The 23641-nt window shown below is 36.5% G+C and overlaps 1 protein-coding gene across 1 annotated transcript; it reads left to right on the top strand.

The window, feature by feature from the left end:
• Positions 1-10171: 10171 nt before the first annotated feature.
• Positions 10172-12097, top strand: LOC104586981 (bidirectional sugar transporter SWEET14-like). The gene is made up of 6 exons (XM_010244395.3): positions 10172-10291; positions 10494-10530; positions 10641-10851; positions 11107-11268; positions 11372-11491; positions 11604-12097. Exons 1-6 carry the CDS (start codon positions 10243-10245, stop codon positions 11853-11855), a joined length of 831 nt encoding a protein of 276 aa, XP_010242697.1. The 5' UTR covers positions 10172-10242; the 3' UTR covers positions 11856-12097.
• Positions 12098-23641: the final 11544 nt, after the last annotated feature.

Here is a 23641-nt window from a genome sequence, read left to right as displayed (position 1 = left end):
CTCTTAATGGGCCCAACATTTACACTAAATGGTCCTTAAGTCAAGCCACCTTATAAAAACCCAAGGACTGTGTGCAGATGCAAGATTAACCCATCAGGTATTACTCTCAATGGTCTTACACTTAACATCTTAGCCCACAATGATCAAACACTATCCGACAAGAGAGGACCTCTCCCTCGGCTGCAAGGTACAATGTTGCACTCTCTACTCACATGGATCCCAGGAATTAAAACCTTTTGCAAACATTTTGAAACCTTAATATATATGTATATCTCTACATAAATATATTTTGCAAAACAAATTTCAACGGTTGAAATCGACTGTCGGTAGTTTAGGTTTCCATTAGAGAGAGTGCATCCCCGATCATTCACTTTGTCCGATAAAGGGGCTGATTCTGTCACTATAATCACCCACTCAGATGAATTCTCGGACTGTCCCAACATACCCAGGTTTTGACCCCCTCTAAGAATCTCACTGATTGGCATATCAAAGACAGCCCAATCCGACACGTAGTGTAGTATCATAATCGAGTCTAGGGGTCAGGTGTAACATTCTAGTTTTGCCCATCTATCTCCAAGGTCTAGGGCAATACTGGAATTCTGGTTCGGTTCAGGGTTTCAAGAAAACCCACACTGTATGTACCTTAGGTCTCACCCTGGTAGCTGAGACAAGCCACCCCAACCATCTTGGCGGCACATCAGTGTTAGCTTTGGCAGGATAAATTTCCCCAGATCTATCCAATGACTGTGAAGATTCTAAACTAACATGAGTCTCATATGTGTCCAGTTTAAGGGTATTACACAGAAATACACTATAATAACATGAATCAAATATGTACTTTATTCATTTACATTAAATGTCATAATGTACATCATTCTGATTGGAGCTAAGGATATAACGCTCACATGCATGGATCCGACTGGAAATCGGCATCAGTATACCCTTGGATCTATAGTGAACTACCATCGAATACCAAACAAAACTCTTTTGTCCTTCGAAGGTATTTTAGTATGTTTTTCACAACTATCCAATGCTCCTGCCCTAGGTTTGATTGGAATCTACTTACTGCACTCACTACCTGAGAGATGTCAAGACGAGTGCACAGCATGGCATACATGATGCTCCCTACAACTGAGGCATAGGGAACGTCCTTCATGCCCTCAATCTCTTCGGGAGTCTTGGGAGACATACCCTTGGAGAGAGTGACTCCATGCATGAAAGGAACATTTCCTTTCTTGGAGTTCTCCATGTTGTATTTCTTGACTATTTTGTCAATGTAAGCAGATTGGGATAATCCTATTATCCTCTTTGATCTATCTCTATAGAGTCGAAGACCTAGTATGTAGGAAGCTTCTCCAAGATCTTTCATGGAGAATTGCTATGAAAGCCACACTTTCACCATAGTCAATATTCCTACATCATTCCCAATGAGTAGAATGTCATCTACATATAGAACCAAGAACGTAACCTTATCACCATTGGTTTTCCTGTAGACACAGGGCTCAGCCTGATTTTGCTCAAAGTCAAACTGATTGACGATCGAGTCAAACCGGATGTTCCAACTCCTAGAAGCTTGCTTAAGTCCATATATGGATCGGTTCAGTTTACATACCATGTGTTCCTGATCCGCAGCTATGAAACCTTGTGGTTGCTGCATATAGATATCTTCACTAAGATCTCCATTCAAGAATGCAGTTTTGACATCCATTTGCCAAATTTCGTAATCATGGTACGTTGCTACAGCTAGTAGGATCCTAATGGATTTAAGCATGGCCACCGGCGAAAAGGTTTCCTCATAATCGATTCCTTCTTTCTGAGTATACCCTTTCGCCACAAGACGAGCCTTGTAGGTATCAACATTACCATCGGGGCCCTTCTTCCTCTTATAGATCCATTTGCAACCAATTTCTTTTATCCCAAGGGGCAGATCTACCAGAGTCCAGACTTCATTGGTCTCCATTGAGTCCATCTCAGCTCTCATGGCATCTACCCACTTCAAAGAATCTATGTCCAACATAGCTTCTGTATAAGTCATGGAATCCTCCTCATTGGTCATGGCTTCTACAAAGTAACTTTCTTGGTCATAGCCGAAATGGACTGGAGGCCTGAAAACCCGGGTAGATCTCCTAGGTTGGTCATTAACTGGAGCTTGCGGGACATCTCCCACTACCCCTGAGCTCTCCTCATCAAGAACAACTTCTTGATGATGATTGTTCAGGATGTAATCATCTTCCAAGAAATGGGCATTTCGACTACAGAACACCTTCTATTCTCCTGGGTCATAGAATAATTAACCCACAGAGCCTTTGGGGTAGCCTATGAATAGGCAACCGCTTGTCTTGGATTCCAATTTGTCTGCACTCATTCTTTTAACATGTGTCGGACAACCCCAAATCTTCAAGTGTCTTACACTTGGTTTGTTACCGGTCCAAAGCTCATAAGGAGTCTTTGGAACTGATTTGGTTGGAACCCAGTTCAGCATGTATGCAGTCTTTAATGCATAACCCCAAAAGGATGTTGGTAATTCTGAGTGTACGAGAAGTGATCGGACTATATCCAATAAAGTTCGGTTCCTCCTCTCTAACACACTGTTTAGTTGTGGTGTAGCAGGAGAAGCTAGTTGTGATACTATCCTATTGTCATTTAAGTAGTCCATAAATTCGTCAGAGAGATATTTGCAACCTTGATCTGATCAAAGGGTCTTAATTTTTCTCCCCAACTGTTTCTCGACCTCTTGTCTAAATTCTTTGAACTTTTCAAAAGATTCAGACTTATGTCTCATTAGGTATACGTAACCATTCTTTGAAATTACCTTGCTTCTGGATCTCCAGGTACTGAGGATAGTTCCTCTTCCAGTGGTCGGCCTGCTTGCAGAAGTGACAAGCATCTGATGCTTTGTCCTTCCTCTGCCTTTTGGTCTTGCTAATTCTCTTCTACGGCTTTTTCTTGCCTGATTTGCTAGCTTTCAACAAGCATGGCAATGGGCTCATCCTTCTTTATTAGTTCCTTGGCCCTCTACAATATATTGCTGAGTTCCTGGATGCTAACATTTAGTTTGTTCATGTTGTAGTTCATGATGAACTGATTGAAGGAATGAGACAAAGAATTTATGATGGCATCAACCTTGGTGATAGGGTACCCCCCTCCAGGTAAAGGGGTTATAAAAAACTCAAGACCAACAGCTATTGTCGTAAGGACTATTTCAAAAACTGTTGTTGTGACTTTATTTTGAAATTGCCTACTAGGATCCTATCCTGGTACTCTCCCTTCATCCCTTGTATTAACTTGACCCTCGGAGACTCTGCCTCGGGTTCTCACCCAGGGCCTCTGATGAAGTTCTGCCTTGCAACTCCTCAGCCACCTTCCCTCAGCTTCTACCGTACTCGGAGTCCTCCCCACCTCGGCCTCAGCAGCGACCTTTCCGAGTCCTCAAAGCCTTTGGCCACCCTTTGGAGTCCAGGGGCAAAATTTCTTTGTTGTCCTTGGCCATTCCAAGCACCAAAAAATATCAAGTTCAAGAGAGCCAAAGCTTCTCAAGAAACTCACCCTAATTTCAGCATCCCAAGTCAATAAACCTCAAAAGAACAATGCTGAAATCTCTCCCATTGTCTCCATGATAATTAGCTTAAGTCTTTCTTTCATTGCTTATTATTAGGAAAAGATGAGTTAAACTCCTAACCTAAAGCTGAGTTACTACACCTCTAACACATGATACCCAAACAACCACATTTGTTGGCATTTTATTCATGATTATTCTAGGAACATCTAATTAAACCCCCACCTATCAACCTAAAGCTAAAAGACTCCAAACCCTTCATTCTAACCTCAACTTGCACATCTTATTTTGAGTCCCAAGATTTAAATTTTAGGCTCTTTCATTATATGAATGTTTCCTGTTAACCTAAGTGATCCACATGACTTTTTTATTTCAGTTCAAACATTCAACCCCTTTGCATGTGTTATTCAACACTTTTGAACTTGACATGTGTGGTTTATTTCATCTTAAAACTGAAGGGATGAGAGATCCATCATATGGATGGCCGAACCCTTCTGGTAGGTTGGGCAAAATTTCAAAAATTTCTCTCTCTCCCATTTGGGAATCACATTCCTTGTTTTAGAAAATCTGCATTTTCAATGATCAATCTTGAACCAAGAACCGGACCAGATCTGAAACCAAAAGGTAGGAGAGAGATATACCTGATACAGAGTAGCAGTAACTCCCGATGAAGGTGTTCATGCCCAAAGAAATCTCGAAAGACTGCTCCCATTGAAGATGACACTGTGTAGTGTGGAGCAGAATCAACAGTGTTCTTCAAAGAACCGAACCCTTCGGAAAGATTTCGATGGAGTCTGTGAGCACAACTTCAGATCGTCCTTTCTCCAAAGACTGATATCAAGAACTATTCTTGATCGCTTCTACAAGAATGGAGATCGAACTGGCAATTGGCGGCAATTGGAGGAGAACGCAAGGAGAAGATGGCTCAGTCACACCGCTGTTGTCTTCTCTCTATGTGATCTAAGATCTGATGCCTAGGGTTTTCAGATGTTCTGAATGGTTCGCCCCTCCTCCTTTTATAGACTTAAAGAGATCAGCTCCTAATATCATTAGGAGTTTCCTGATTCAAATCCTTATTTGAATATGGACTCTCTTTAAGTGATAAGGGTAGATCCTTATCTTATCTGCAGATTAGATCAGCTCTCCTAATCTCGTTAGGAGGTTTCTAGATCCAAATCTCTATTTGGATCTAGACTCTCTGAGTGGATAGGGATAACTCCCTATCCTATCTACTGATCCAAATCCCAGATCCGCACTTGTTTAACTAATCATATTAGACCAGTTCGAAATGGGCTTTAGGCCCAATAAGTCCATGTGCTCAGTAACCCTCCAAGTTGCTGCCCAGTTGGGCTTCTTTGTATGGCGTGGGACCTAAACATTAATCTACACAACAGCCACATGGGTTCAGCCCAGTCTTTGTTACAAGGCTTGGCCGAATACACTGTTATGGACAGTAAACCCCTGATCCCATCACCAGGGGCTCTTAATGGGCCCAACACTTACACTAAGTAGTCCTTGGGCCAAGCCACCTTATAAAAACCCAGGGACTGTGGGCAGATGCAAGATTAGCCCATCAGGTATTACCCTCAATGGTCTTACACTTAACCTCTCAGCCCATAATGATCAAACACTACCCGACAAGAGATGACCTCTCCCTCGGCTGCAAGGAACAGTGTTGCACTCTCTACTCACATGGATCCCGGGAATTAAAACATTTTGCAAACATTTTGAAACCATAATATATATATATATATATATATATATATATATATATATTTTTTTTTTTTTTTTCAAAAACAAATTTCAATGATTGAAATCGGCTACTGGCAACTTTGGTTTCCATCAGAGAGAGTGCATCCTCAATCATTACCTTTGCCCGACAAAGGGGCTGATCCTATCACTATGATCACTCATCAGATGAATTCTCAGACTGTCCCAACATACCCAAGTTTTGACCCCTTCTAAGGATCTCACTGATTGGCATATCAAAGACAGCCCAATCCGACACGTAGTGTAGTATCATAATCGAGTCTAGGGGTCAGGTGTAACTTTCCAGTTTTTCCCATCAATCTCCAAGGTGCAGGGCAATACTGGAAATCTGGTCCGGTTCAGGGTTTCAAGTAAGCCTACACTGCATGTACCTCGGGCCTCACCCTGGCAACTGAGACAGGATACCCCAACCAACTTGGCGGTACATCAGTGTCAACCTTGGCAGGATAAATCTCCCCAAACTTATCCAATGACTATGAACATTCTAAACTAACACGAGTCTCATATGTGTCCAGTTTAAGGGTATTACACAGAAACACACCATAATAACATGAATCAAATATGTACTTTATTCATTTACAATAAATGTCATAATGTACATCATTTTGATTGGAGCTAAGGGCATACGTTGTCTAACAAAAACCCCATCCCAAAAATTTATTTCCTGAAGCATTCATTCCAAAAGAGCATATGTGAATTCACATTTCATCAAAGGTGAACTTCTTACATGATTTTCATCCCCTGTCATCATGAACATTAACCTTTCAACATTTGCCTGAGAACATGGAACCATCATGCTTATTATGTGTGGGTTCTAACTCATCATGAAACACATCAGTTCAGCATTGAAAACAAATCCCTAGATCAGCATGCCCATCACACAATAAGCACAAAAACAACATAGCACCTCCAATTTCAAAATAGGGGAAAAGGCTTTTAAAAACAACATTCTTCACATGTTGGGGCCAAAAAAAAACCGCAAAACCCAAAAAAAAAACAGCAATGATAAAACTTTTAAAACCAACCTTTTTCACATGTTTGAAACAAAAAGAACCCAAAACCCAAAAATTTCAACAATGAATATGATTCTAAAAACATCAAACCCTCATTTTAAGAAAGGAAATAACCTAAGACCCTAAAACTTCAACAATGACATGCTTCTAAAAACCAACAAGTCTGTTAAGAACAAAAACAACCCAAGCCCCACAAGTTTCATTAATGACATGCCTCTATACAACCATCAAACTCACACATTAAGAAGAAAAATAACCCAAGACCCAAATTTTCACCAATGCTTATGAAAAATCACCAAATCCATCATGTGAAAAACAAAAGCAACCCAAGATCCAGAAATTTCAGCAATAACATGTTTATAAAACAAAAAAAAAAAAAAATCATCAAATCCACCATGTGTTGAGTTCATAAATCATATTGAAACAAGTGACATTTCAGCATAGACACATTGCTTAAAACATCCTAATTCATTACATGCTAGATTTAAAGACAATCAACATCTGAATTTTAATCATACAATAAATGCTTCACTATTCAGATCTGTGAATGTTAGAAAACGAATGAGAAAAAACAAAAAAATAAATAAAATGAGAAAAACTTACAGAATACTTATCTCCTGCCTGTATGGCCGTCGGCATCGGCCAGCGGAAATCGACTGGATTAATCTCTGGTGAGTGGGTTACGAAAGGGGGCTGGCGCCAACGATTTCAGGTCGAAATAGAATAGAGTATAGGAGAAGAAACATATTTGGGCAAGAGAGAAATTAACGGAGGTGCATTTCACGGCATGAAATAGGTTCTGCATGCATCTTGCTTAATGCACGTGTGTCATGATACGTGTCGCGTTCCAATTTTGTAGAACGTTTTTTGGGGGGCAAGTATATGGGGGGCAGATGCGAACCCAAGAATACGACCCTAAAAAGAGTGTAACGTTGGGTGGAACTGATTTCTCTCTATCAAACATAAATCCAATTAAACATTAAAATGGCATGCCCTATCACGTCGTTTGCATGAATAAAATGCATCAAACAAAATGAACACGATTGGTATGATTGTCAAATTAACCAAATTCATTTCATTCCGTTTACTTCACTGAAAATTCACACAGTTTTGCTAAAAGTTTTTTTTTTCCTTTTTTTGTTTCAAATTAAGGGGAAGAAAAAAAAATTAATTTGCATATGATAAAGTTTTTGAATTGCGTTATTATGCATTTACTTTAAATTTAATCTTCTAAAGGAGATAAGGTTTTTAAAAACGACCCGGAGATCTGACCATTTGGTTTCAAACCGAACGGTCGATCCGTTCTGACAAAAAAATTAAAAAAAAATGGTCAAAACTGTTCCAACGGTTTGAACGGTTAATCGCCCAGGTCAGTGATTTACTGACCAAAATCAACGATTTTTTAGAAAATTCTGGTTTTGGAAAAAAATAGAACCGATCACATGACCGGTTCCTAATTTTTCCAGTCTAACCGTCCGGTCCAATCCGATTTTGAAAACCATGAAAGGAGATGTTAAAATTATGTATAAGTAGTAAGTCATTTTTTTTATCACAACAATGAGCCCGGGTCTCATCCCATGTATCTCTTACATGATGAGTTTAACCGGCTAACTTCAGATCAATATCAAAACAAGCATTTCATTTGGTTCTAGATAGAGTCCAAATATTAGACAAAAGAAACCTAGGCTAACATCTGACCGCATCTATTGGACCACATATATAAACACATATAAAACCCAAAAAATGGAACACATGAGTCCTTTTTCTTTTTGGTTTTCAATATGTACACACTACACGCATAAGAATGGATATGGTACTGAATGAATGGAATGGCAAAAACAGGATTTGATATGGTAGTGAATAGAAGGAATGGCAAAAACAGGTTTTCGTAAATACACACATAACAATGGATATGGCACTGAATAGAATAGAATGGCCAAAATAGGATTCACAACCTCATATATTTGGTATATAGATGGGACAAGGCTTAGATGGTGATTTTAAAATCAGGCATTTAATGGAACACATAACTAGGTCTTTTTTTTTTCTTTTTTGTAAATACACTCATATAAGTAGATCTTTCTTTTTTTTTTTTTTTTGGTAAATACACATGGCAAAATGGGATCATATAGCCGACCCCATGTAGTTGGGACAAGGCTTAAATGATGATGATGATGATGATGTTAATGACGATAAATTCAAGCATTTAATGGGAAACATGAATGCCTTTTTTTTGGATAAATATACATGTATAATGAAATATATAAGTTTTTTTCATAAACTAGTGTAGGAGCATGCGTTATGCACGTGTGCAAAAAAAAAAACATTAATAGTACATGATATATGGTATTTGGATTTAATTTTATGATCTGCACAAAAGCCAAGGCAAGTATCTTCTTTATGTAGTAATGAATAGACACATAACAATGGATATGGCACCGAACATAATGGAATGGTGAAACAGGATTCATATAGCCAACCCCATGTAGTTGGGACAAGGCTTAGATGATAATGATGATGGTAGTGTGAGAATAAATTCTAGCATTTAATAGAACACATGAGCAGGTACTTTTTTATGGGTAAATTACAAACCAAATTTCTTATTCGGTCATTTCAATTAAAATCAAATTTCTTTCAGTTTTTTTGATTAATTGAATTTTCCAATCTGATCAAAGCCAAAATAACTGAACTGAAAAAACCAAAATCAAAATTTGCGGTTTGGTTTGTCAGTTTTAACCTAATAATTCTTACCTCTATTTCTAAGTTAAAGTCCCAAACTTCCTTATTATCATTTTATGAGACCATTCTATAAAAAAATGATTAAATGCAACAAAAAACAGAAAAGAAAGGAAAAGAAAAAATTAAACAAAAATACAATAAAAAGTGAAGAAAATAAGGAAATAAAATAAAATAGAAAAAAACAGAAAATATAAGAAAGAAATAAAGGAAAATATAGTAAACACTAAAAATTACAAAAAAAATAAAAAATGAAAAAAAACACAAGAACTACAGAAAAAAAAAGCAAAAGTAAGCAAGTCAAAAAAAAAAAAACTTTGAATGAATCTATGTCACAAATGAAAATTGAGGGACTAAGTGTCACTACCCCAAAGTATAATGTGGCAATATATAACTACATTTTTTTAAATGCATGCATAACAATAGATATAACACTAAAGAGAATAGAAAAGCAAAATGGGTTTCCTGTAACCAACCCCATATAATTAGGACAAGGCTTAGATGATGATGATGATAATGCATACATATAATGGAATACATGTAAAACACAGGATAGTTTTTTATTGAAAATTACACGCATAATATATATAAATTAAATTGGTTGTTTCCTTTTTCTTTTTATCTTGCTTTGGTAATTACAGGCATACCTATATATATATATATATATAATTAAATTGTTAGTTCCTATATCCATTAAATTAATTGACTATAATGCACATCCAGTTGTTAAGCATTTCTGTGTAAGAGGAGAAATATCTGAAACAGACAGATTTAGCTAGATTGCCTAAAAGCTGAGGCCAGGCTCCCATTTAATGGGCTCAAAGAGCAATGATGAATTTTCAGGTTAGAATAGAATATATACATATAATATGACCCCAACCCAACATGGTCTGAGCAGTAGAGGCCAGGTATCTGACTTTATTCCTATACAAAATGGGCATATAAGACGCCATGCATGAGGATTTTGTCTAGTAGCTCTAAGCTCCACCATCAAAGCAAGCCATCTACATAGTGATCCTCTATTGCAACTGCCATGTGTAAGCCCACAATGTGCCTTTTTTGTGCTTATAAAAGGGGAGTCAGTTTGTAGAGTTGTCATAAGCTCTTTCAAACTCAGTTGCCTTAAGCTCTTCACCAGGCAAAGAGATTCAGCCCCCCCTCTGAAGAATGGCAATTACTAACAGTCATACCTTGGTTTTTGCCTTTGGCATTCTAGGTATATGTCAAACTCTTAGAATTAAGTTTTCTTTTAGGCTGTGTTTGGTTTTATGGCAAATAAGAGAAACAGAAAGTTGAGGGATATACTCAATTTTCATTTTCTGCTATATCTCTTAAGAGTTCATTCATTTCTTTAGCTCTAGACTCTAGCTATACCTCTCTAAGACTATTTTCATTTTCTGCTTTTGTGTTCTTCCTAGGTAATATTGTGTCATGTGCTGTGTACCTGGCCCCAGTGTAAGCTCTATCAGATACAAATAAATCCTGAATTCTTTAAAATGCAAGTTATTGTAGTATTAATTCATTAATACGCTGTTTTTTGATCTGGTTCTTCCATTGTATTTTAGGCCAACCTTTTACAGGATTTATAAGAAGAAATCAACAGAAGGGTTTCAGTCAATACCTTATGTGGTAGCACTATTTAGTGCCATGTTATGGATATACTATGCCTTACTAAAGACCAATGTGACGATGCTCATCACCATTAATGGCATAGGCTGCACCATAGAAACCATATACATAACTCTATACCTAGTATACGCTCCAAAGGGGACGAAGGTAGGTTACTCAGCCCTTCATCTCTATTCAGTTGATACGTAAACATGGATATATAAATATAGGAAAAGCTGCAAAAGAAGAAGAAGAAGAAGAAGAACGACAACAAATTAAGACAGTTTGAGTTGATGGGGTGTTCAAACAAATCAAGATTTCTTTAGCATCATCAAATTAAAGACTGTTTATCCTACTTTGATGGGTTTCAGTTTCTGTCTTTGAATTGTTCTCGAAAGATGAGATGTTTTGCTGCCTTGCCAGATCTTTACAGTGAAGCTGCTTCTGCTGTTGAACATGGGAGCATATGGACTGATCTTACTCTTGAGCTTCCTGTTCTTCAAGGGTTTCGGACGAGTTACAGTTGTTGGATGGGTCTGTGCTGGCTTCTCCGTCATTGTATTTGCCGCTCCTCTCAGCATCATGGTAATGTTTCATTAATTTGATAGCTATTTGGTTAATTTGGCTTCTGAATTAACACTGCAGCTTTAATTTTGCATTGGTTAATCATGGTGTTAATTTGTTGCAGAGGCGTGTGATCAGAACAAAGAGTGTAGAGTTCATGCCAATCTCATTGTCCTTCTTCCTCACTCTGTGTGCAGTCTTTTGGTTCTTCTATGGCATCTTGATGAAAGATCTGTACATTGCAGTAAGTCTAGCTAGTTGAGAGCTTACCAAATAAAAGCAGTTTGATTCATGCTTCAATATAAAATTTGTTCATCACCTGCTAATATAATTGTGCCGACTGTATTGAGCTGCAGATACCAAATGTACTGGGATTTGCACTGGGAGTCGCTCAAATGATCCTCTACATCATCTACAGAGACTCAAAGAAGCACTTGATAGTGGAACTGAAGCTGCCTGAGTTGGATCCCAGCATCATAAAGCCGTCCACCACAGAAGCACCAAAGACACAATCAACAATCAATCTACCAGCTGCTGAACCACAACACAACGAGACCAACCACCAGATTCCCAAAACGCCCATCGAACCGACTGAATCAAAAGTGTAAGAAAGAGCTTATAAAGAAAAGAACAGACCCACCTCCATGGACGATGAGCAAAGCAAGAGCTTTCTACATAAGCCAGCTCTAAAGCTGGAATTGGGTAGATGATAGTCTGATAGATAGAGGCGACAGCTAGAACCTTTCCTTAATTTCTTCTACTTTTTTTTCTGGGATTTTCTGTTTGTACTACGGCTGTACTAGGTCGTTGCTCCATCATCAATGCATAACGAAAGATATTTTTGACGTCTCATGGGCGATGATGCCTTCTGTTTCTGCTTTCTGCTGTGTTCAGCTCTCAAATAAAAACAAAACGAGAAAAAAGCTGAGTGGAATAACGGCTTAAAAGCTCTTTTTCTGATAAATTACCGTACCACTAACCATATTATCGAAAATCGATGCCGTATCATTGTGCATGAAGGAGTCAGAGATTCTCAGAGTTTTTGCTTATTCGGAGTTGCGTGAGAGAAAGTGCTTTTCTAGTTTTCTGTCTTTTAATTTTCCTGCCGGTTCTGGGCTGTCTGTGCAATTAATACAGGTGAGCATGGACCGGTTCGATTGATATTTTTTTCTTGAGAAGCTTCGATTGAACCGGAATCGGAATCAATCCTATGAAGTCCGGTTTTAGGGTCTATTCATGGAGTCCTGATCCTGCTGATCACAATATATTTTTGGGGAATGGGATCATCTCCTTACACTTGGGCGCCTTACGTGTACATTCACCATGCATTAGGAACATCTCCCGTGAAAAATAATTTACAGGTATGAAAAATGTTCCCAATGCATAGTAGAATGTGTGTATGAGGTGCCCTATGTGAAGAGTAAATCCGGTCCCATTGTTGGCCATGGTCACCCAATCACACATATGGAATATCGTTGTATATATTGTGGTTATCAATACTCTCAATGCATGGTTGGATGAACGCGGCTATCAATGTATTGTGGTCAGCATATTCTAACTCTTATCCATGAAGTACTCTAATCCTTAAAAAATAAAACATCTTCTTTAAAAACTTTTTAATAAATATAGGTTATCTTTATTGATTAAATTGATTAATTTAATATATAGGCTATTATAATATATTAATATATGATTCAAAATTTATCATTATAACTTAAATTTTGTAAATATTATCTCTTTACATTATTTATTATACACATTTAAATATTAAAATGAAAATAAATGATCAAATCACTTAAATAATTCAATAATAATTTTTATAAGGCCTCAAAAATTTGTGGGATTTATTTCAATGCAAAATTGATTTTAAAACAAATTCCACCAAAATTAATTTATCGAATCAATTTAGATAAATACCTTAAAATCGGTCTAAAATTTAAATAGAATTAATTGCAATAATTTAGAACTAAACCCTATCCCACAACAAATTAGATAAAATCGGTTCCATTCGATTCAGGATCCATTTGCTCACTCCTAGCAATTAATAATCACCATCTCTGGTTCATGAACGGAGCTGAGCTTGGCCTTTGGTCCACCTCCAACAGTAAATGATCACTTATCAGCATCTGCTGCACTTGTTTGACCTGAATTTATCCGTTTGTAACAGGTGTTCATTGCACTTGAGTTTGTCAGGATCTTGCATCAACATTTATACACGTGTAATAGAATACCTGTAACAGAGTCAATGCACAAGTGCACACTAAAGTCCACCCGCAAACAAGTGCAGCAGATCAGGATTCAGAACCTAAAAAAGGTGCTTGCCATTGCAGGACACATAATCAGATGGGTCCCTCTTAACTTGCCACCTGTTACATGTTCAAGCTTTGGAACAACAGGAGGATGGGTGACATTGATGCCCTCAGTGGGGGTGAGCTTTTCCAGTCGGATCCAGTTTGCAAATTTTCAGGTCTTAGGTTTTGTGTTCAAGCCTGGCCCAAATCCTATCAGGTCCAAACCTTGCCTGGGCCCAATATTTGTAACAGAAAGTTGGGCCTGGGCCACGTTATAACCCTTACAATAGGAGCTAAACATAACCTGGCCAACCCAATATAACCCCTCCCTCAGCCAATTGAATTCAGAATTAGCTGAACACAACGACTGTGTAGCCAACGGGAGGACCAATGACAACGCCCTATGTCAGCCATAAATGATAAGTGAGAGAATGAGTGGTTGTGGGTCATATGTATTTAATGACTGGTGTGAGATGTTATTATTGGCTCCACAGCCTGCTACATAGCATTTGCCTTCAGCTAATTCAATCTCTGGGTAATTAATAAAAGGGGTTTTAACTGTTCGGTCCATATTTTAGAAATCTTAGCTTCACCCTACAAGCAGAATGAATCCTGACCATGGATTGATGCTAAATCCATGGATATGCAATTTATAAGGGGGTTAGTAATAGACTAAGAGGTGATTGTAATTTCAGATTTATGAGGGGGAATAAAGTTTACTTATCCTTTTATAAAATCACAAAACAAGTCGAGGGGAAAGAATTAACTGAAATTGATAGCTGTTTCATGGGCTGCAGGACTAATCATTTTGCTCCACACTGGCCAAAAATACAACAGAGAGATTGATTGAATGTGGGTCATATGCGCTTTGTGGTTGGCATGAAGCAATATTATCAGTCCCACAGGTAGTTCAAGTTCAGCTAATCTGCTCTTTGCGAGATTTTATTAATGGTGACTGGATCCATCAATAATTTATTCCATCCCACTGGTTTTCGTAGCAACTGTGATTTGGGATCCCCTATTGGAACAGGCTGTACCGAAGTTATTCTATTACGCTAAAAAATTCCTCCTCATTCTTGTTCTTCCTTGAGGGTAGTTGAGGCTGCTGCTGTTAACTTCAAATTTTCTTAAACTCTGAATTTTTTTGATTCTCTAATATTCTCTTTCTCTTTTGTCGATTTAGTGTTGGAATGAAGAACCTAAACCAGAAAATGAGTAAAATCAAAGAGAGAGAGAGAGAGAGTATCAATGTTTGAGATCACTCAACAAGAATAGAAGAGATTGAGAACGTCGCTGTCTCAGCATTTATAAATGTGATGTTGCAAAATATGGAGATGAGGGTAACAAAGTAATTTTCAGCGATCGAGGCCGATGGGTCCAACCTGCTGAGAGAAAGATGTTAGAGGCCCTAGAGTTATCCTAAGGGCAGAGACTCCGACGATCAAGTTAGCCGAGAGCTGTAAGGGGTCGGACCAAGCAAGCGATGAGACTTAGAGCTTAAGTTCTAGTATGTGTTTACCACAATGTGGGAGCCCTTTTTTATAGTCGGAGTTGCCTGAGAAGAGGAATAGTTGGGAGTAGGTGGCGGCGGTTGGCCGGTCGGGATGCGTCCGACTGATGCCACGTGTCAAGATTTGCGGGCGGCCGAATACCACCATATCAAAATGCAAAATCAAGATTTTAAAAGGCTATAAAGGTGGAGGCGAGACATATGTTTCAAGGTAGTTTTGACATACATACATACATACATACATACATACATACATACATACATACATACATACATACATACATACATACATACATACATACATACATACATACATACATACATACATACATACATACATACATACATACACATATACACATATATACATACATACATACATACATACACATATACACATATACACATATACACATATATATATACATACATACATACATACATACATACATACATACATACATACATACATACATACATACATACATACATACATACATACATACATATACATATACACACAATTTATATCTTTTCATAGTTAATTTGTTGCATACTTTCTTTTCATTATATGCATATATGTTCATTTCAATATGAACCATACAAATTTTTTTTTTATTTTTTTATTTCTTTTGAGGGGCCACACAACGTCGGGGTGGGGGGCATCCCCCAATCTAGGTGAAGGCAGGATTTGACCCCAAGGCTCCGCTACAACTAGTACGAGACCTTACCAACCAGCAGGTTGGCACATTGTACACTTATTATTTTTACTAGCAACAACCCGTGCGATGCATGGAATTTATCAAGGAAAGTGAAATAACCAAAACTTATAACTAAGGAAAGAATACAATGTTGTTTAAAATAATTAAATCTTTATTTTAATAATTTGTTACAAAAGTGTTTTACTAATTTAGTAGTTTAGTAATTTGGATTAATTATATTAATATTTTAACAAAAATAAAATAAAATCTTGCCAATTACTTAAGAAAATAATTATTTTTCCATATTATTTGCTAGTGTTCTATTTTATTTATTTACTTTATTAATAATTAAATGCTTTAATTTTTTGTAAATATCACTTAAATATTTAAAATGCTTAAAAATAGAAAATATATAAAATTAGGCTATAGTCATAATTAAATTAATCTATAGTTGACTTTTTTAGTCATAATTAAACTAATCTAAGCCAAACTTAAGGTATAAGACTTTGGATTAGGATTGGATTGATCCTCATCCTAACTCAACCCACCCAAGTTGCACGCATCATAACATTTGTAATTGGATTAAACCAAACCGAATGCAACCCATACATGCACTCGGTTTTCTATTTTTTTTTAGTTATTTTTAGATAATAATGAAGCCCAGGGAGCTATGAAGGATGGGCTACCCCCATTGTGTAGCCCAGTGAAAATTTTGATCGTGTATTAGCAGTTTTTAAGGTTGCTTGGTCTATCCTAGCCCACACCTTAAGTGTAATAGTATTTGCCCAGGTCTACAGGTTTGATACCCAATTAGACTTCAAATCCAATTATCCCAGATTTGGATGTTAGGACTTGCATCTAGTTAATAATTCGATTGGATGATGGATTCAACCCCATCCAATTTGATTAAAATGCACGTCTAATAAAAAATTATTATCTTGTATATGTAATATAATTACTATATACACATAAGTATTATGTATAATTATACATATATGCATTTATACTTTAAAATTCAAAATCCAACATAATAATAACCACATGTGGATGCAGATCTAGAAATTTCATAATCGGATGTTGATGTGCATATAGCTGAATTTGGTTTGAGTTTGATCCGTTTACAACCCTACTACCCACATTATGTGTGGGTTTGGTGCATATTTGAGCTAAACCTAACTCAAAAGGAAATACTTGCTTAAGCATGGGAATTTATAGATCTAATCGGGTAGGCTAAGTTATAAATGATTTGTTAATTTTTATTATCAATTTTAATTATCCTATGAATACTAATTTTATTAATTTCTTAACTTTTGATAGTTACTAGATAAAAGGTACCAAAATTTAATATTTTTTATTAATTTTACAGCCCTATTGCTCACATTCCGTGCAAGCTTGGTGCAGATCTAAGCTAAACCTAACTTAGAAGAAAATATTTGCTTGAGCCCAAGGTTGGGCTAAGTTATAAATGGTCATCCCTAACTAGAAGGAGTATTATGGCACTATTTTAATTAATTTTTATAATTATTATATGGAATGCAAATGGTTTATTTTATTAACTTTCATAATTTCAACTTTTTATTATTAATTTGAATAATCTTATAAATATTAATTATATTTAAATAAAACTAAATTGTTTTAGTTTTTTAATTTATGAACTACTAATTTTTATTAATTTCTTAACTTTTAATAGTTGTTGGATAAAAACTTGCTAAATTTTAATATTTTTATTAACTTTAGTAATTTTTATTAATTATGGTTATTAGATTTCAAATTATATATACATTATTATTATTATTATTATTATTATTATTATTATTATTATTATTATTATTATTATTATTATTATTATTATTATTATTATTATTATTATTATATGTCATGTATCACACATTAGGGGTTTATAGGCAAACCGGAACCGTTTTAAAAAATGGGTCAACTCAGACCCTTTTAGCTTGTCTTATTCATTTAAGTGATAAAATAGGTTCTACATTTTAAATTTTCATTAATTTTTATTTTTATATCATTTTTAATAGGCCCTCTATTTTATATATGTCTCTTGTGTAGTATGGCATTATGTACAATAAAGGTCTCAACTCATGAAAATTGTTAATTAATTAAAAATGCATTAATACAAAGTTATTAAACAAAATAAAAAGAATAAACAAAACACAACACTAGAACACGAATTTTATTTGCAATATATCTAACCCATTTTTAAATCATAATATTATTAAAACTATCAATGAGTACTTTTTGTATTTAAATTTCTTATTTTTATTAGTGTTTATTAAGTTTGATTTTAAGTGGAAATGAAATGTTTCTAAATTAATAAATTTTAAAATAATATTTTTATTTTTAAATCATAATATTATTAAAACTATCAATATTTATTAGTTTTATATAGAACTTTAGTGGATTTATAAATTAATAATTTTTAAAATAGTACTTTTATTTTTGTTGTTTTATGTTTGATTGTTTAACCTCAACCTATTTATATATATTCTAGTGTTTTTCTATATAACCTAATCTATTAATGATGAAAAATTAGTACTAATAAAAGTGTAGATTAGGGGTGGCAATTTTCCCCATTTCCCTGATCCTGTGGGGATCCGCCCCGAATGGAGCGGGGATGGGGATGATTTTCCCTCCGTAGGGACGGGGACGGGGAAATTTTTATCCCTATTGGCGGGGATGGGTGGGGACGGGGAGAGCACTCCCTGCCCCACGAGGACCCTCATCCCTTCCCCGTGGGGTCCTCGCTAATATATGTATATATGTATGTATACATTTATATATGTATATATCTATACATGCATCTATATATTAATATTTTTAAAAATATGGTTGAATATGCTTGAATCTTTTCTAATATGATTTTAATTTTTAATTGTTTTATTTTTATTTTTTTAAATAAAAATAAAAAACAAAAACAAACTGGTTGACATTATAAAAAATCACAGGGAGTGGAGATCCCTATGGGGATTGGGATAACCTTGTCCCCATTAGCAAGGGCATGGACGGAGACGGGGATGGGGATTGGGAGAGGCTTTTCGTCCCTACCCCACCCTATTGCCATTTCTAGTGTAGATAGGGGTGCAACTTGGATGAGCCCAAACCGAGTCAGACTGACTCAGCCCATAATTTTACATGGTTTGGGCTTGGATTTTCAGTCTTTGGGTTAGGCCTAAGCCCAAGACTTTGGGCTTTTTCATGCTTTTTTGTTGGACTTGAGCCTAGCCCTTAGGTAGCCTAAATCTGGCTTGACTATACATACACACACATACATACATACATACATATATACATATATACATATATATGTATATATATACATATATACATATATATGTATATATATACATATGTATATAAATGCATACATATTTGCATACACATATATGTCAAATTTTAGTGTGGGATCATTGACCACCTGAACTCAACCAAAGTGATTGAAATTTCAATGTGTAATAAGCTTGGTTTGGTTGAGCTTGATCTTGGGCTCGGGCCTTAGGCCCAAAATGTGGATAAGTGGTAGAGACAAGAGCAAAAATAGTAATAAAAGAAAATATTACCTGGGTAATTTCGTCATAAAAGAATACGGGGTAATTAACTGCATTTATCCAAAAAAGTGTTAATTGGGTGAATGCATTTAACCAGACTACAAAGGAACGAGGCTAATAAGTTAATTTAAAAATACTATTAAGAATGTCAAAGGGCTCCTTCTAACCCTCTAGCGGATACGTCTCCTTGTAGTGGATGTTGACAGAGAGATCCATGACAGAGATGTTAGAGAGCTCAACCGTGCAACAGTTTTGAGGATCCATGACAGAGGTGTTAGAGAGCTCATACCATGTAAATGAACAAGAGTTTTTTTTTTTTTTTTTTGATAACCAATGAAGGAGTTTTGAGGATAGTAGAAATCCATGACAGAGATATTAATTAGAGAGCTCATACCATGTAAATGAACAAGAGTTTGAGGAGTAGAAATCCATGACAGAGATGTCAGAGAGCTCATACCATGTAAATGAACAAGAGTTTTGAGAAGTAGAAATACATGACAGAGATATTAGAGAGCTCATACAATGTAAATGAACAAGAGCTTTTCACTTGTGATTATATATATATATATATATATATATATATATATATAAAATGGAGTCCGATCCGAATGGTGAGTTATCAACATCTATTTCTGTTTCATTACTCGAATCACTTTACCACGCAAATTTCTCTCTTTCTTTCAGAGTTCATTCATTTCTGTACTCGTCTGGTCCCCTTTGAGGAATAGGAAGGTGAAGAGTAAGATCAGCCCAATATGTTCCCACGTTCAACAGTAAATGGACAAAAATTGTTCATTTATTCATAATACATAATCATAGAAAAATATAGCGAAAACTGCAAAAGAAGAAGAAGAAAGTTTTACTGTTGAACATGGGAGTATATGGGCTGATTTTACCATTGACCTTCCTATTCGCCATGGGGTCCAGACGAGGTACAGATGCTGGATCTTGGGGTGTAGACAGGCCCGTCCTCGGCCCATTCCAGAAGGTATGTCTCTTGAAGCGTTTGTGAATGTGAAATCCAAGAGCAAGAGGGTTACAACCCAACTCTCATAAGTGAATATTCCCTTCTTTAAACCTTCCATCCTTGCAATGTTTATGGTATCCCCCGCCCCTACCAAATTCCCTTTATTTTTTCCTGTTTCTTTTGCTTTTTGTTTCTGTGTACAAGGGATTAAAAACTGAGATTTCCTGCACCCCTAAGGCTTCGTTTGCTTTTCAGTAAGTTAATAAAACGGGTAAATGCAGTTATTGGGGTAACTTTTTCTTGGGAAACACTTACCCAGGTAAGTGTATTTACCCATGTTTTTTCATTTCCCAAGTAAAAAAGAAAATGATCATTTTAGCCATAAAAATCCATTATTAAATGGAGCGTTTTTGTCTCATTTAAGTGTTGGAATCTTTCCTCCCAAGTGAGAAAGTTATTTACCCACCTAAGAGATGGGTATCACTTACCCAGGAAAATGAACTTTCCCTGATTCCCCACATTAATCTAAAAAAAGAGCATGATATTCTTAGACAACGGGAACCAAACTCCCATTGACCGAAAAAAAGAACACCCCCTTACTTATATCTTTTTTTTTGGGGGGGAGGGGGGGTAATGTGGTTAGTTTTATCTTAATTTTTCATGATTGTAGTTAGTGTATAGAGCATATAGGTGGAAAGAAACACTGAACTTGGTTAGTTATGGATGCCATTTCAAGATTTTTCATTGTTAGGTAAGCAACACCTTTCCCACCTCTATTATTTAAAATTTCTACAACTTTTCATTCTCAGATCTTATTCCAAAAACATTCTTTGTATTCCACACTTAAACAAATTAAAATATGCTTGAAACTTGTACTGTAAATTATGATATATGGAATAAACTTTATTGGCATATCTGCTTTTTTGGAGCCATCATGTCAGACACCCTATATTATTGATAAAATATATTTGTTAAAAAATAAATTCTTGCTTTGCATTGGTTATGATTTTATGTGAAGTTTCATTTAGCTGTATGAATAGTATCACTGGGAACACTTACGAAACTAATATGAAATGTTGGATCATACTCTGTGAACTATGGGAAGATTTTGGCTATGTATTCACTATTCAGGTCCTATAGGAGAAGGGAACTCCATCAGGGCTGAGCTATTTGCTCCATTGCAAGGCTTAAGATTGGCAAGGAACCTAAATCTGAGGAAATTTTTGTTGGGGTGCACTCAAAAGTGATGTTGAAATAGCTACAACACAAAAGTAAGGTCCATGACAATAGTGGAGCTACTTGAAAGAGCTGAGATTCTTTGGCATCAGATTTTTTTTTTTTTATTATTGTAAAGCTTGGCATCAGAATGGAATGCAAATTATGGACCTACAGATCAGCAAAATGTGTTGGTTGATGCCATGGCTAGACAAGGGGTGAACAGGGATGCTTGGCATATTGTAAATTTCATTTCTTTTATTTGATGTCAAACCCCTTCTCATGATCTTTATCAAGCTAAAATTAAATCTTGGGGTGTCAATTGGATCAGGTTTGGTCCAATCTGATCCGGTCCAATATGAGTCAATTACAAATGGATTAGGTCCAATCCAATACGATGAATACCTTCGTCCAATCTGTTTAAATTGGTTCTAACCCAAACCTGGTCTATTGACACCTGTATTCTTATCTTGTATTAATGGATCAGATTGGTCCAATCCAATATACATCCATTACGGATGGACCAGGTCCAATCCAATCCAATAAATACTTTAGACCATTAAGTTTGGACTGGTCCAATTTAATGTCTTATTGATCTGTCCAATCCGTCCAAATTGATTTTGATTTAGATGGTCCAATCTTAAACCGGTTCATTGACACCTCTAATTAGACCATAAGGCATAAGTAGGGGCTGAACAACCAATAACAAATGAGTGCAGGATAAAAATACTGTTGAAATGAAAAGATAAGGGACTGATTGATTTATATTAAATATTGTTACAGAAACACAAAAGGTATTGTTGCCATAGTCCAGAAAATTGTCCATAAAAAGGGAAGCAAGAAAGAGGGATGAAGAATGAAGTAAGGTGAAACAGGTAAAAACCAAGAAACATATGAGCAAAAATCAATTAAAATAAATACCGACAATAAACAATTCCAACTCCTAATAAGTAAAATTAAACATAAAACAACTTGTTAACAAAGGAAAATTTTCAAATCTAACTAAACCTCAAATATCTTTTGTTGCTACAAAATGTGCAATCGACGACAACAATGTCATTTCTAGTGTCCGAGGTCGAGGGGTCCAACTTACTGAGAGAAAGAAAGAAGATGTCAAAGGCCTTGGGAGTTACCCCAGGGGCAAAGACTCCGATGGTCAAATTAACAACGGGTTGCAAGGGGTTGGACCAAGCAAGAGAAGAGACTTAGAGCTTGAGTTTCATAGAGTCTTTACCTCAATGTTGTAACCCCTTTTTATAGTCAGAGTTGCCTTAGATGAGGAGAAGTAGGGAGAAGGTGGCAATGGTTGGTAATGGATGGTCAGGGTGTGTCCAGCCGACGCCACGTGTCAGTATTCGCAGGGTGGTCGGGATGGATTCGGTCAGTGCCACGTGTCAAGATCTGCAGGTCAGCCAAATACCCCTACATTACTTGCCATCCACTCTTGAGGCTGTAGCAACCGAGGTCGGTTGGCGAGTTGCATTGAGGCCTCGGCTTCGGCCAAAGGGAGTATAGTACATTCACGTGGAGGTGTTGGCCTCGGTTGTGGAACTCTTCTCAGCGCCTCTATGATGCTTGCTCCTCCGTTCATTCTTCACGTCAATAAATGATCACTCCAGGCCGAGGGTGTGTGACTCTGGCCTTCCTGGAATCAACAGAGCAGCAGATAGACGAGTCAGCCGCAAAGGCAGTCTAAAAGTACAAGACCTCAGAGGAGCACGAGACAGGCCTAACCACCTTTGCCTCCCAGGCATACTTAGAGGGCTCCAATAGCTACAAGGCTAAAGTGACAAAGATCCTTCCGAGCTTTGACATCGGCCAGCTGGATCCATTCGCTACTGAAGCTCAACAAAAGTATATATATTGGGGATGGACAAGAACCCAACCGCCAATGCCACTACCCAGATTGCCGCTTAGACTGGAGGGGGCCAATAAATTGTTTCTTGTTTTCTTTTGTTTGGGCCTGCATACCTCTAAACTTGTATTTTTCTTTTCTTTCTTTTTTTTTTGTAAGGGGTCAACGCCTCCCTCATAAGAGGCCCTTTTTCGTAAAGACACTTGAGTAAATGGAATTTAAGTTTCTTTCCAAAAGATGCTCTTTCCTTTCTTCTTTTCTCTTCTACTTTTTTTGTTTTGTGCAAGGGGTCGGT

This window comes from Nelumbo nucifera, chromosome 4 (assembly GCF_055504915.1).
Source record: "Nelumbo nucifera cultivar China Antique chromosome 4, China Antique-T2T, whole genome shotgun sequence".
Classification (NCBI taxonomy): Eukaryota; Viridiplantae; Streptophyta; class Magnoliopsida; order Proteales; family Nelumbonaceae; genus Nelumbo; species Nelumbo nucifera.
The sequence above is the reverse complement of the archived record's forward strand: the minus strand, read 5'-3'. Positions and strand labels throughout refer to the sequence as shown.

Coding starts and splice junctions, on each gene's coding strand:
- LOC104586981 (XM_010244395.3), top strand. CDS start 10,243: ATGGCAATTACTAACAGTCATACCTTGGTTTTTGCCTTTGGCATTCTA. Junction 10,531..10,640: donor GCTGTGTACCTGGCCCCAGT/GTAAGCTCTATC, acceptor ATTGTATTTTAG/GCCAACCTTTTACAGGATTT. Junction 10,852..11,106: donor ACGCTCCAAAGGGGACGAAG/GTAGGTTACTCA, acceptor CTGCCTTGCCAG/ATCTTTACAGTGAAGCTGCT.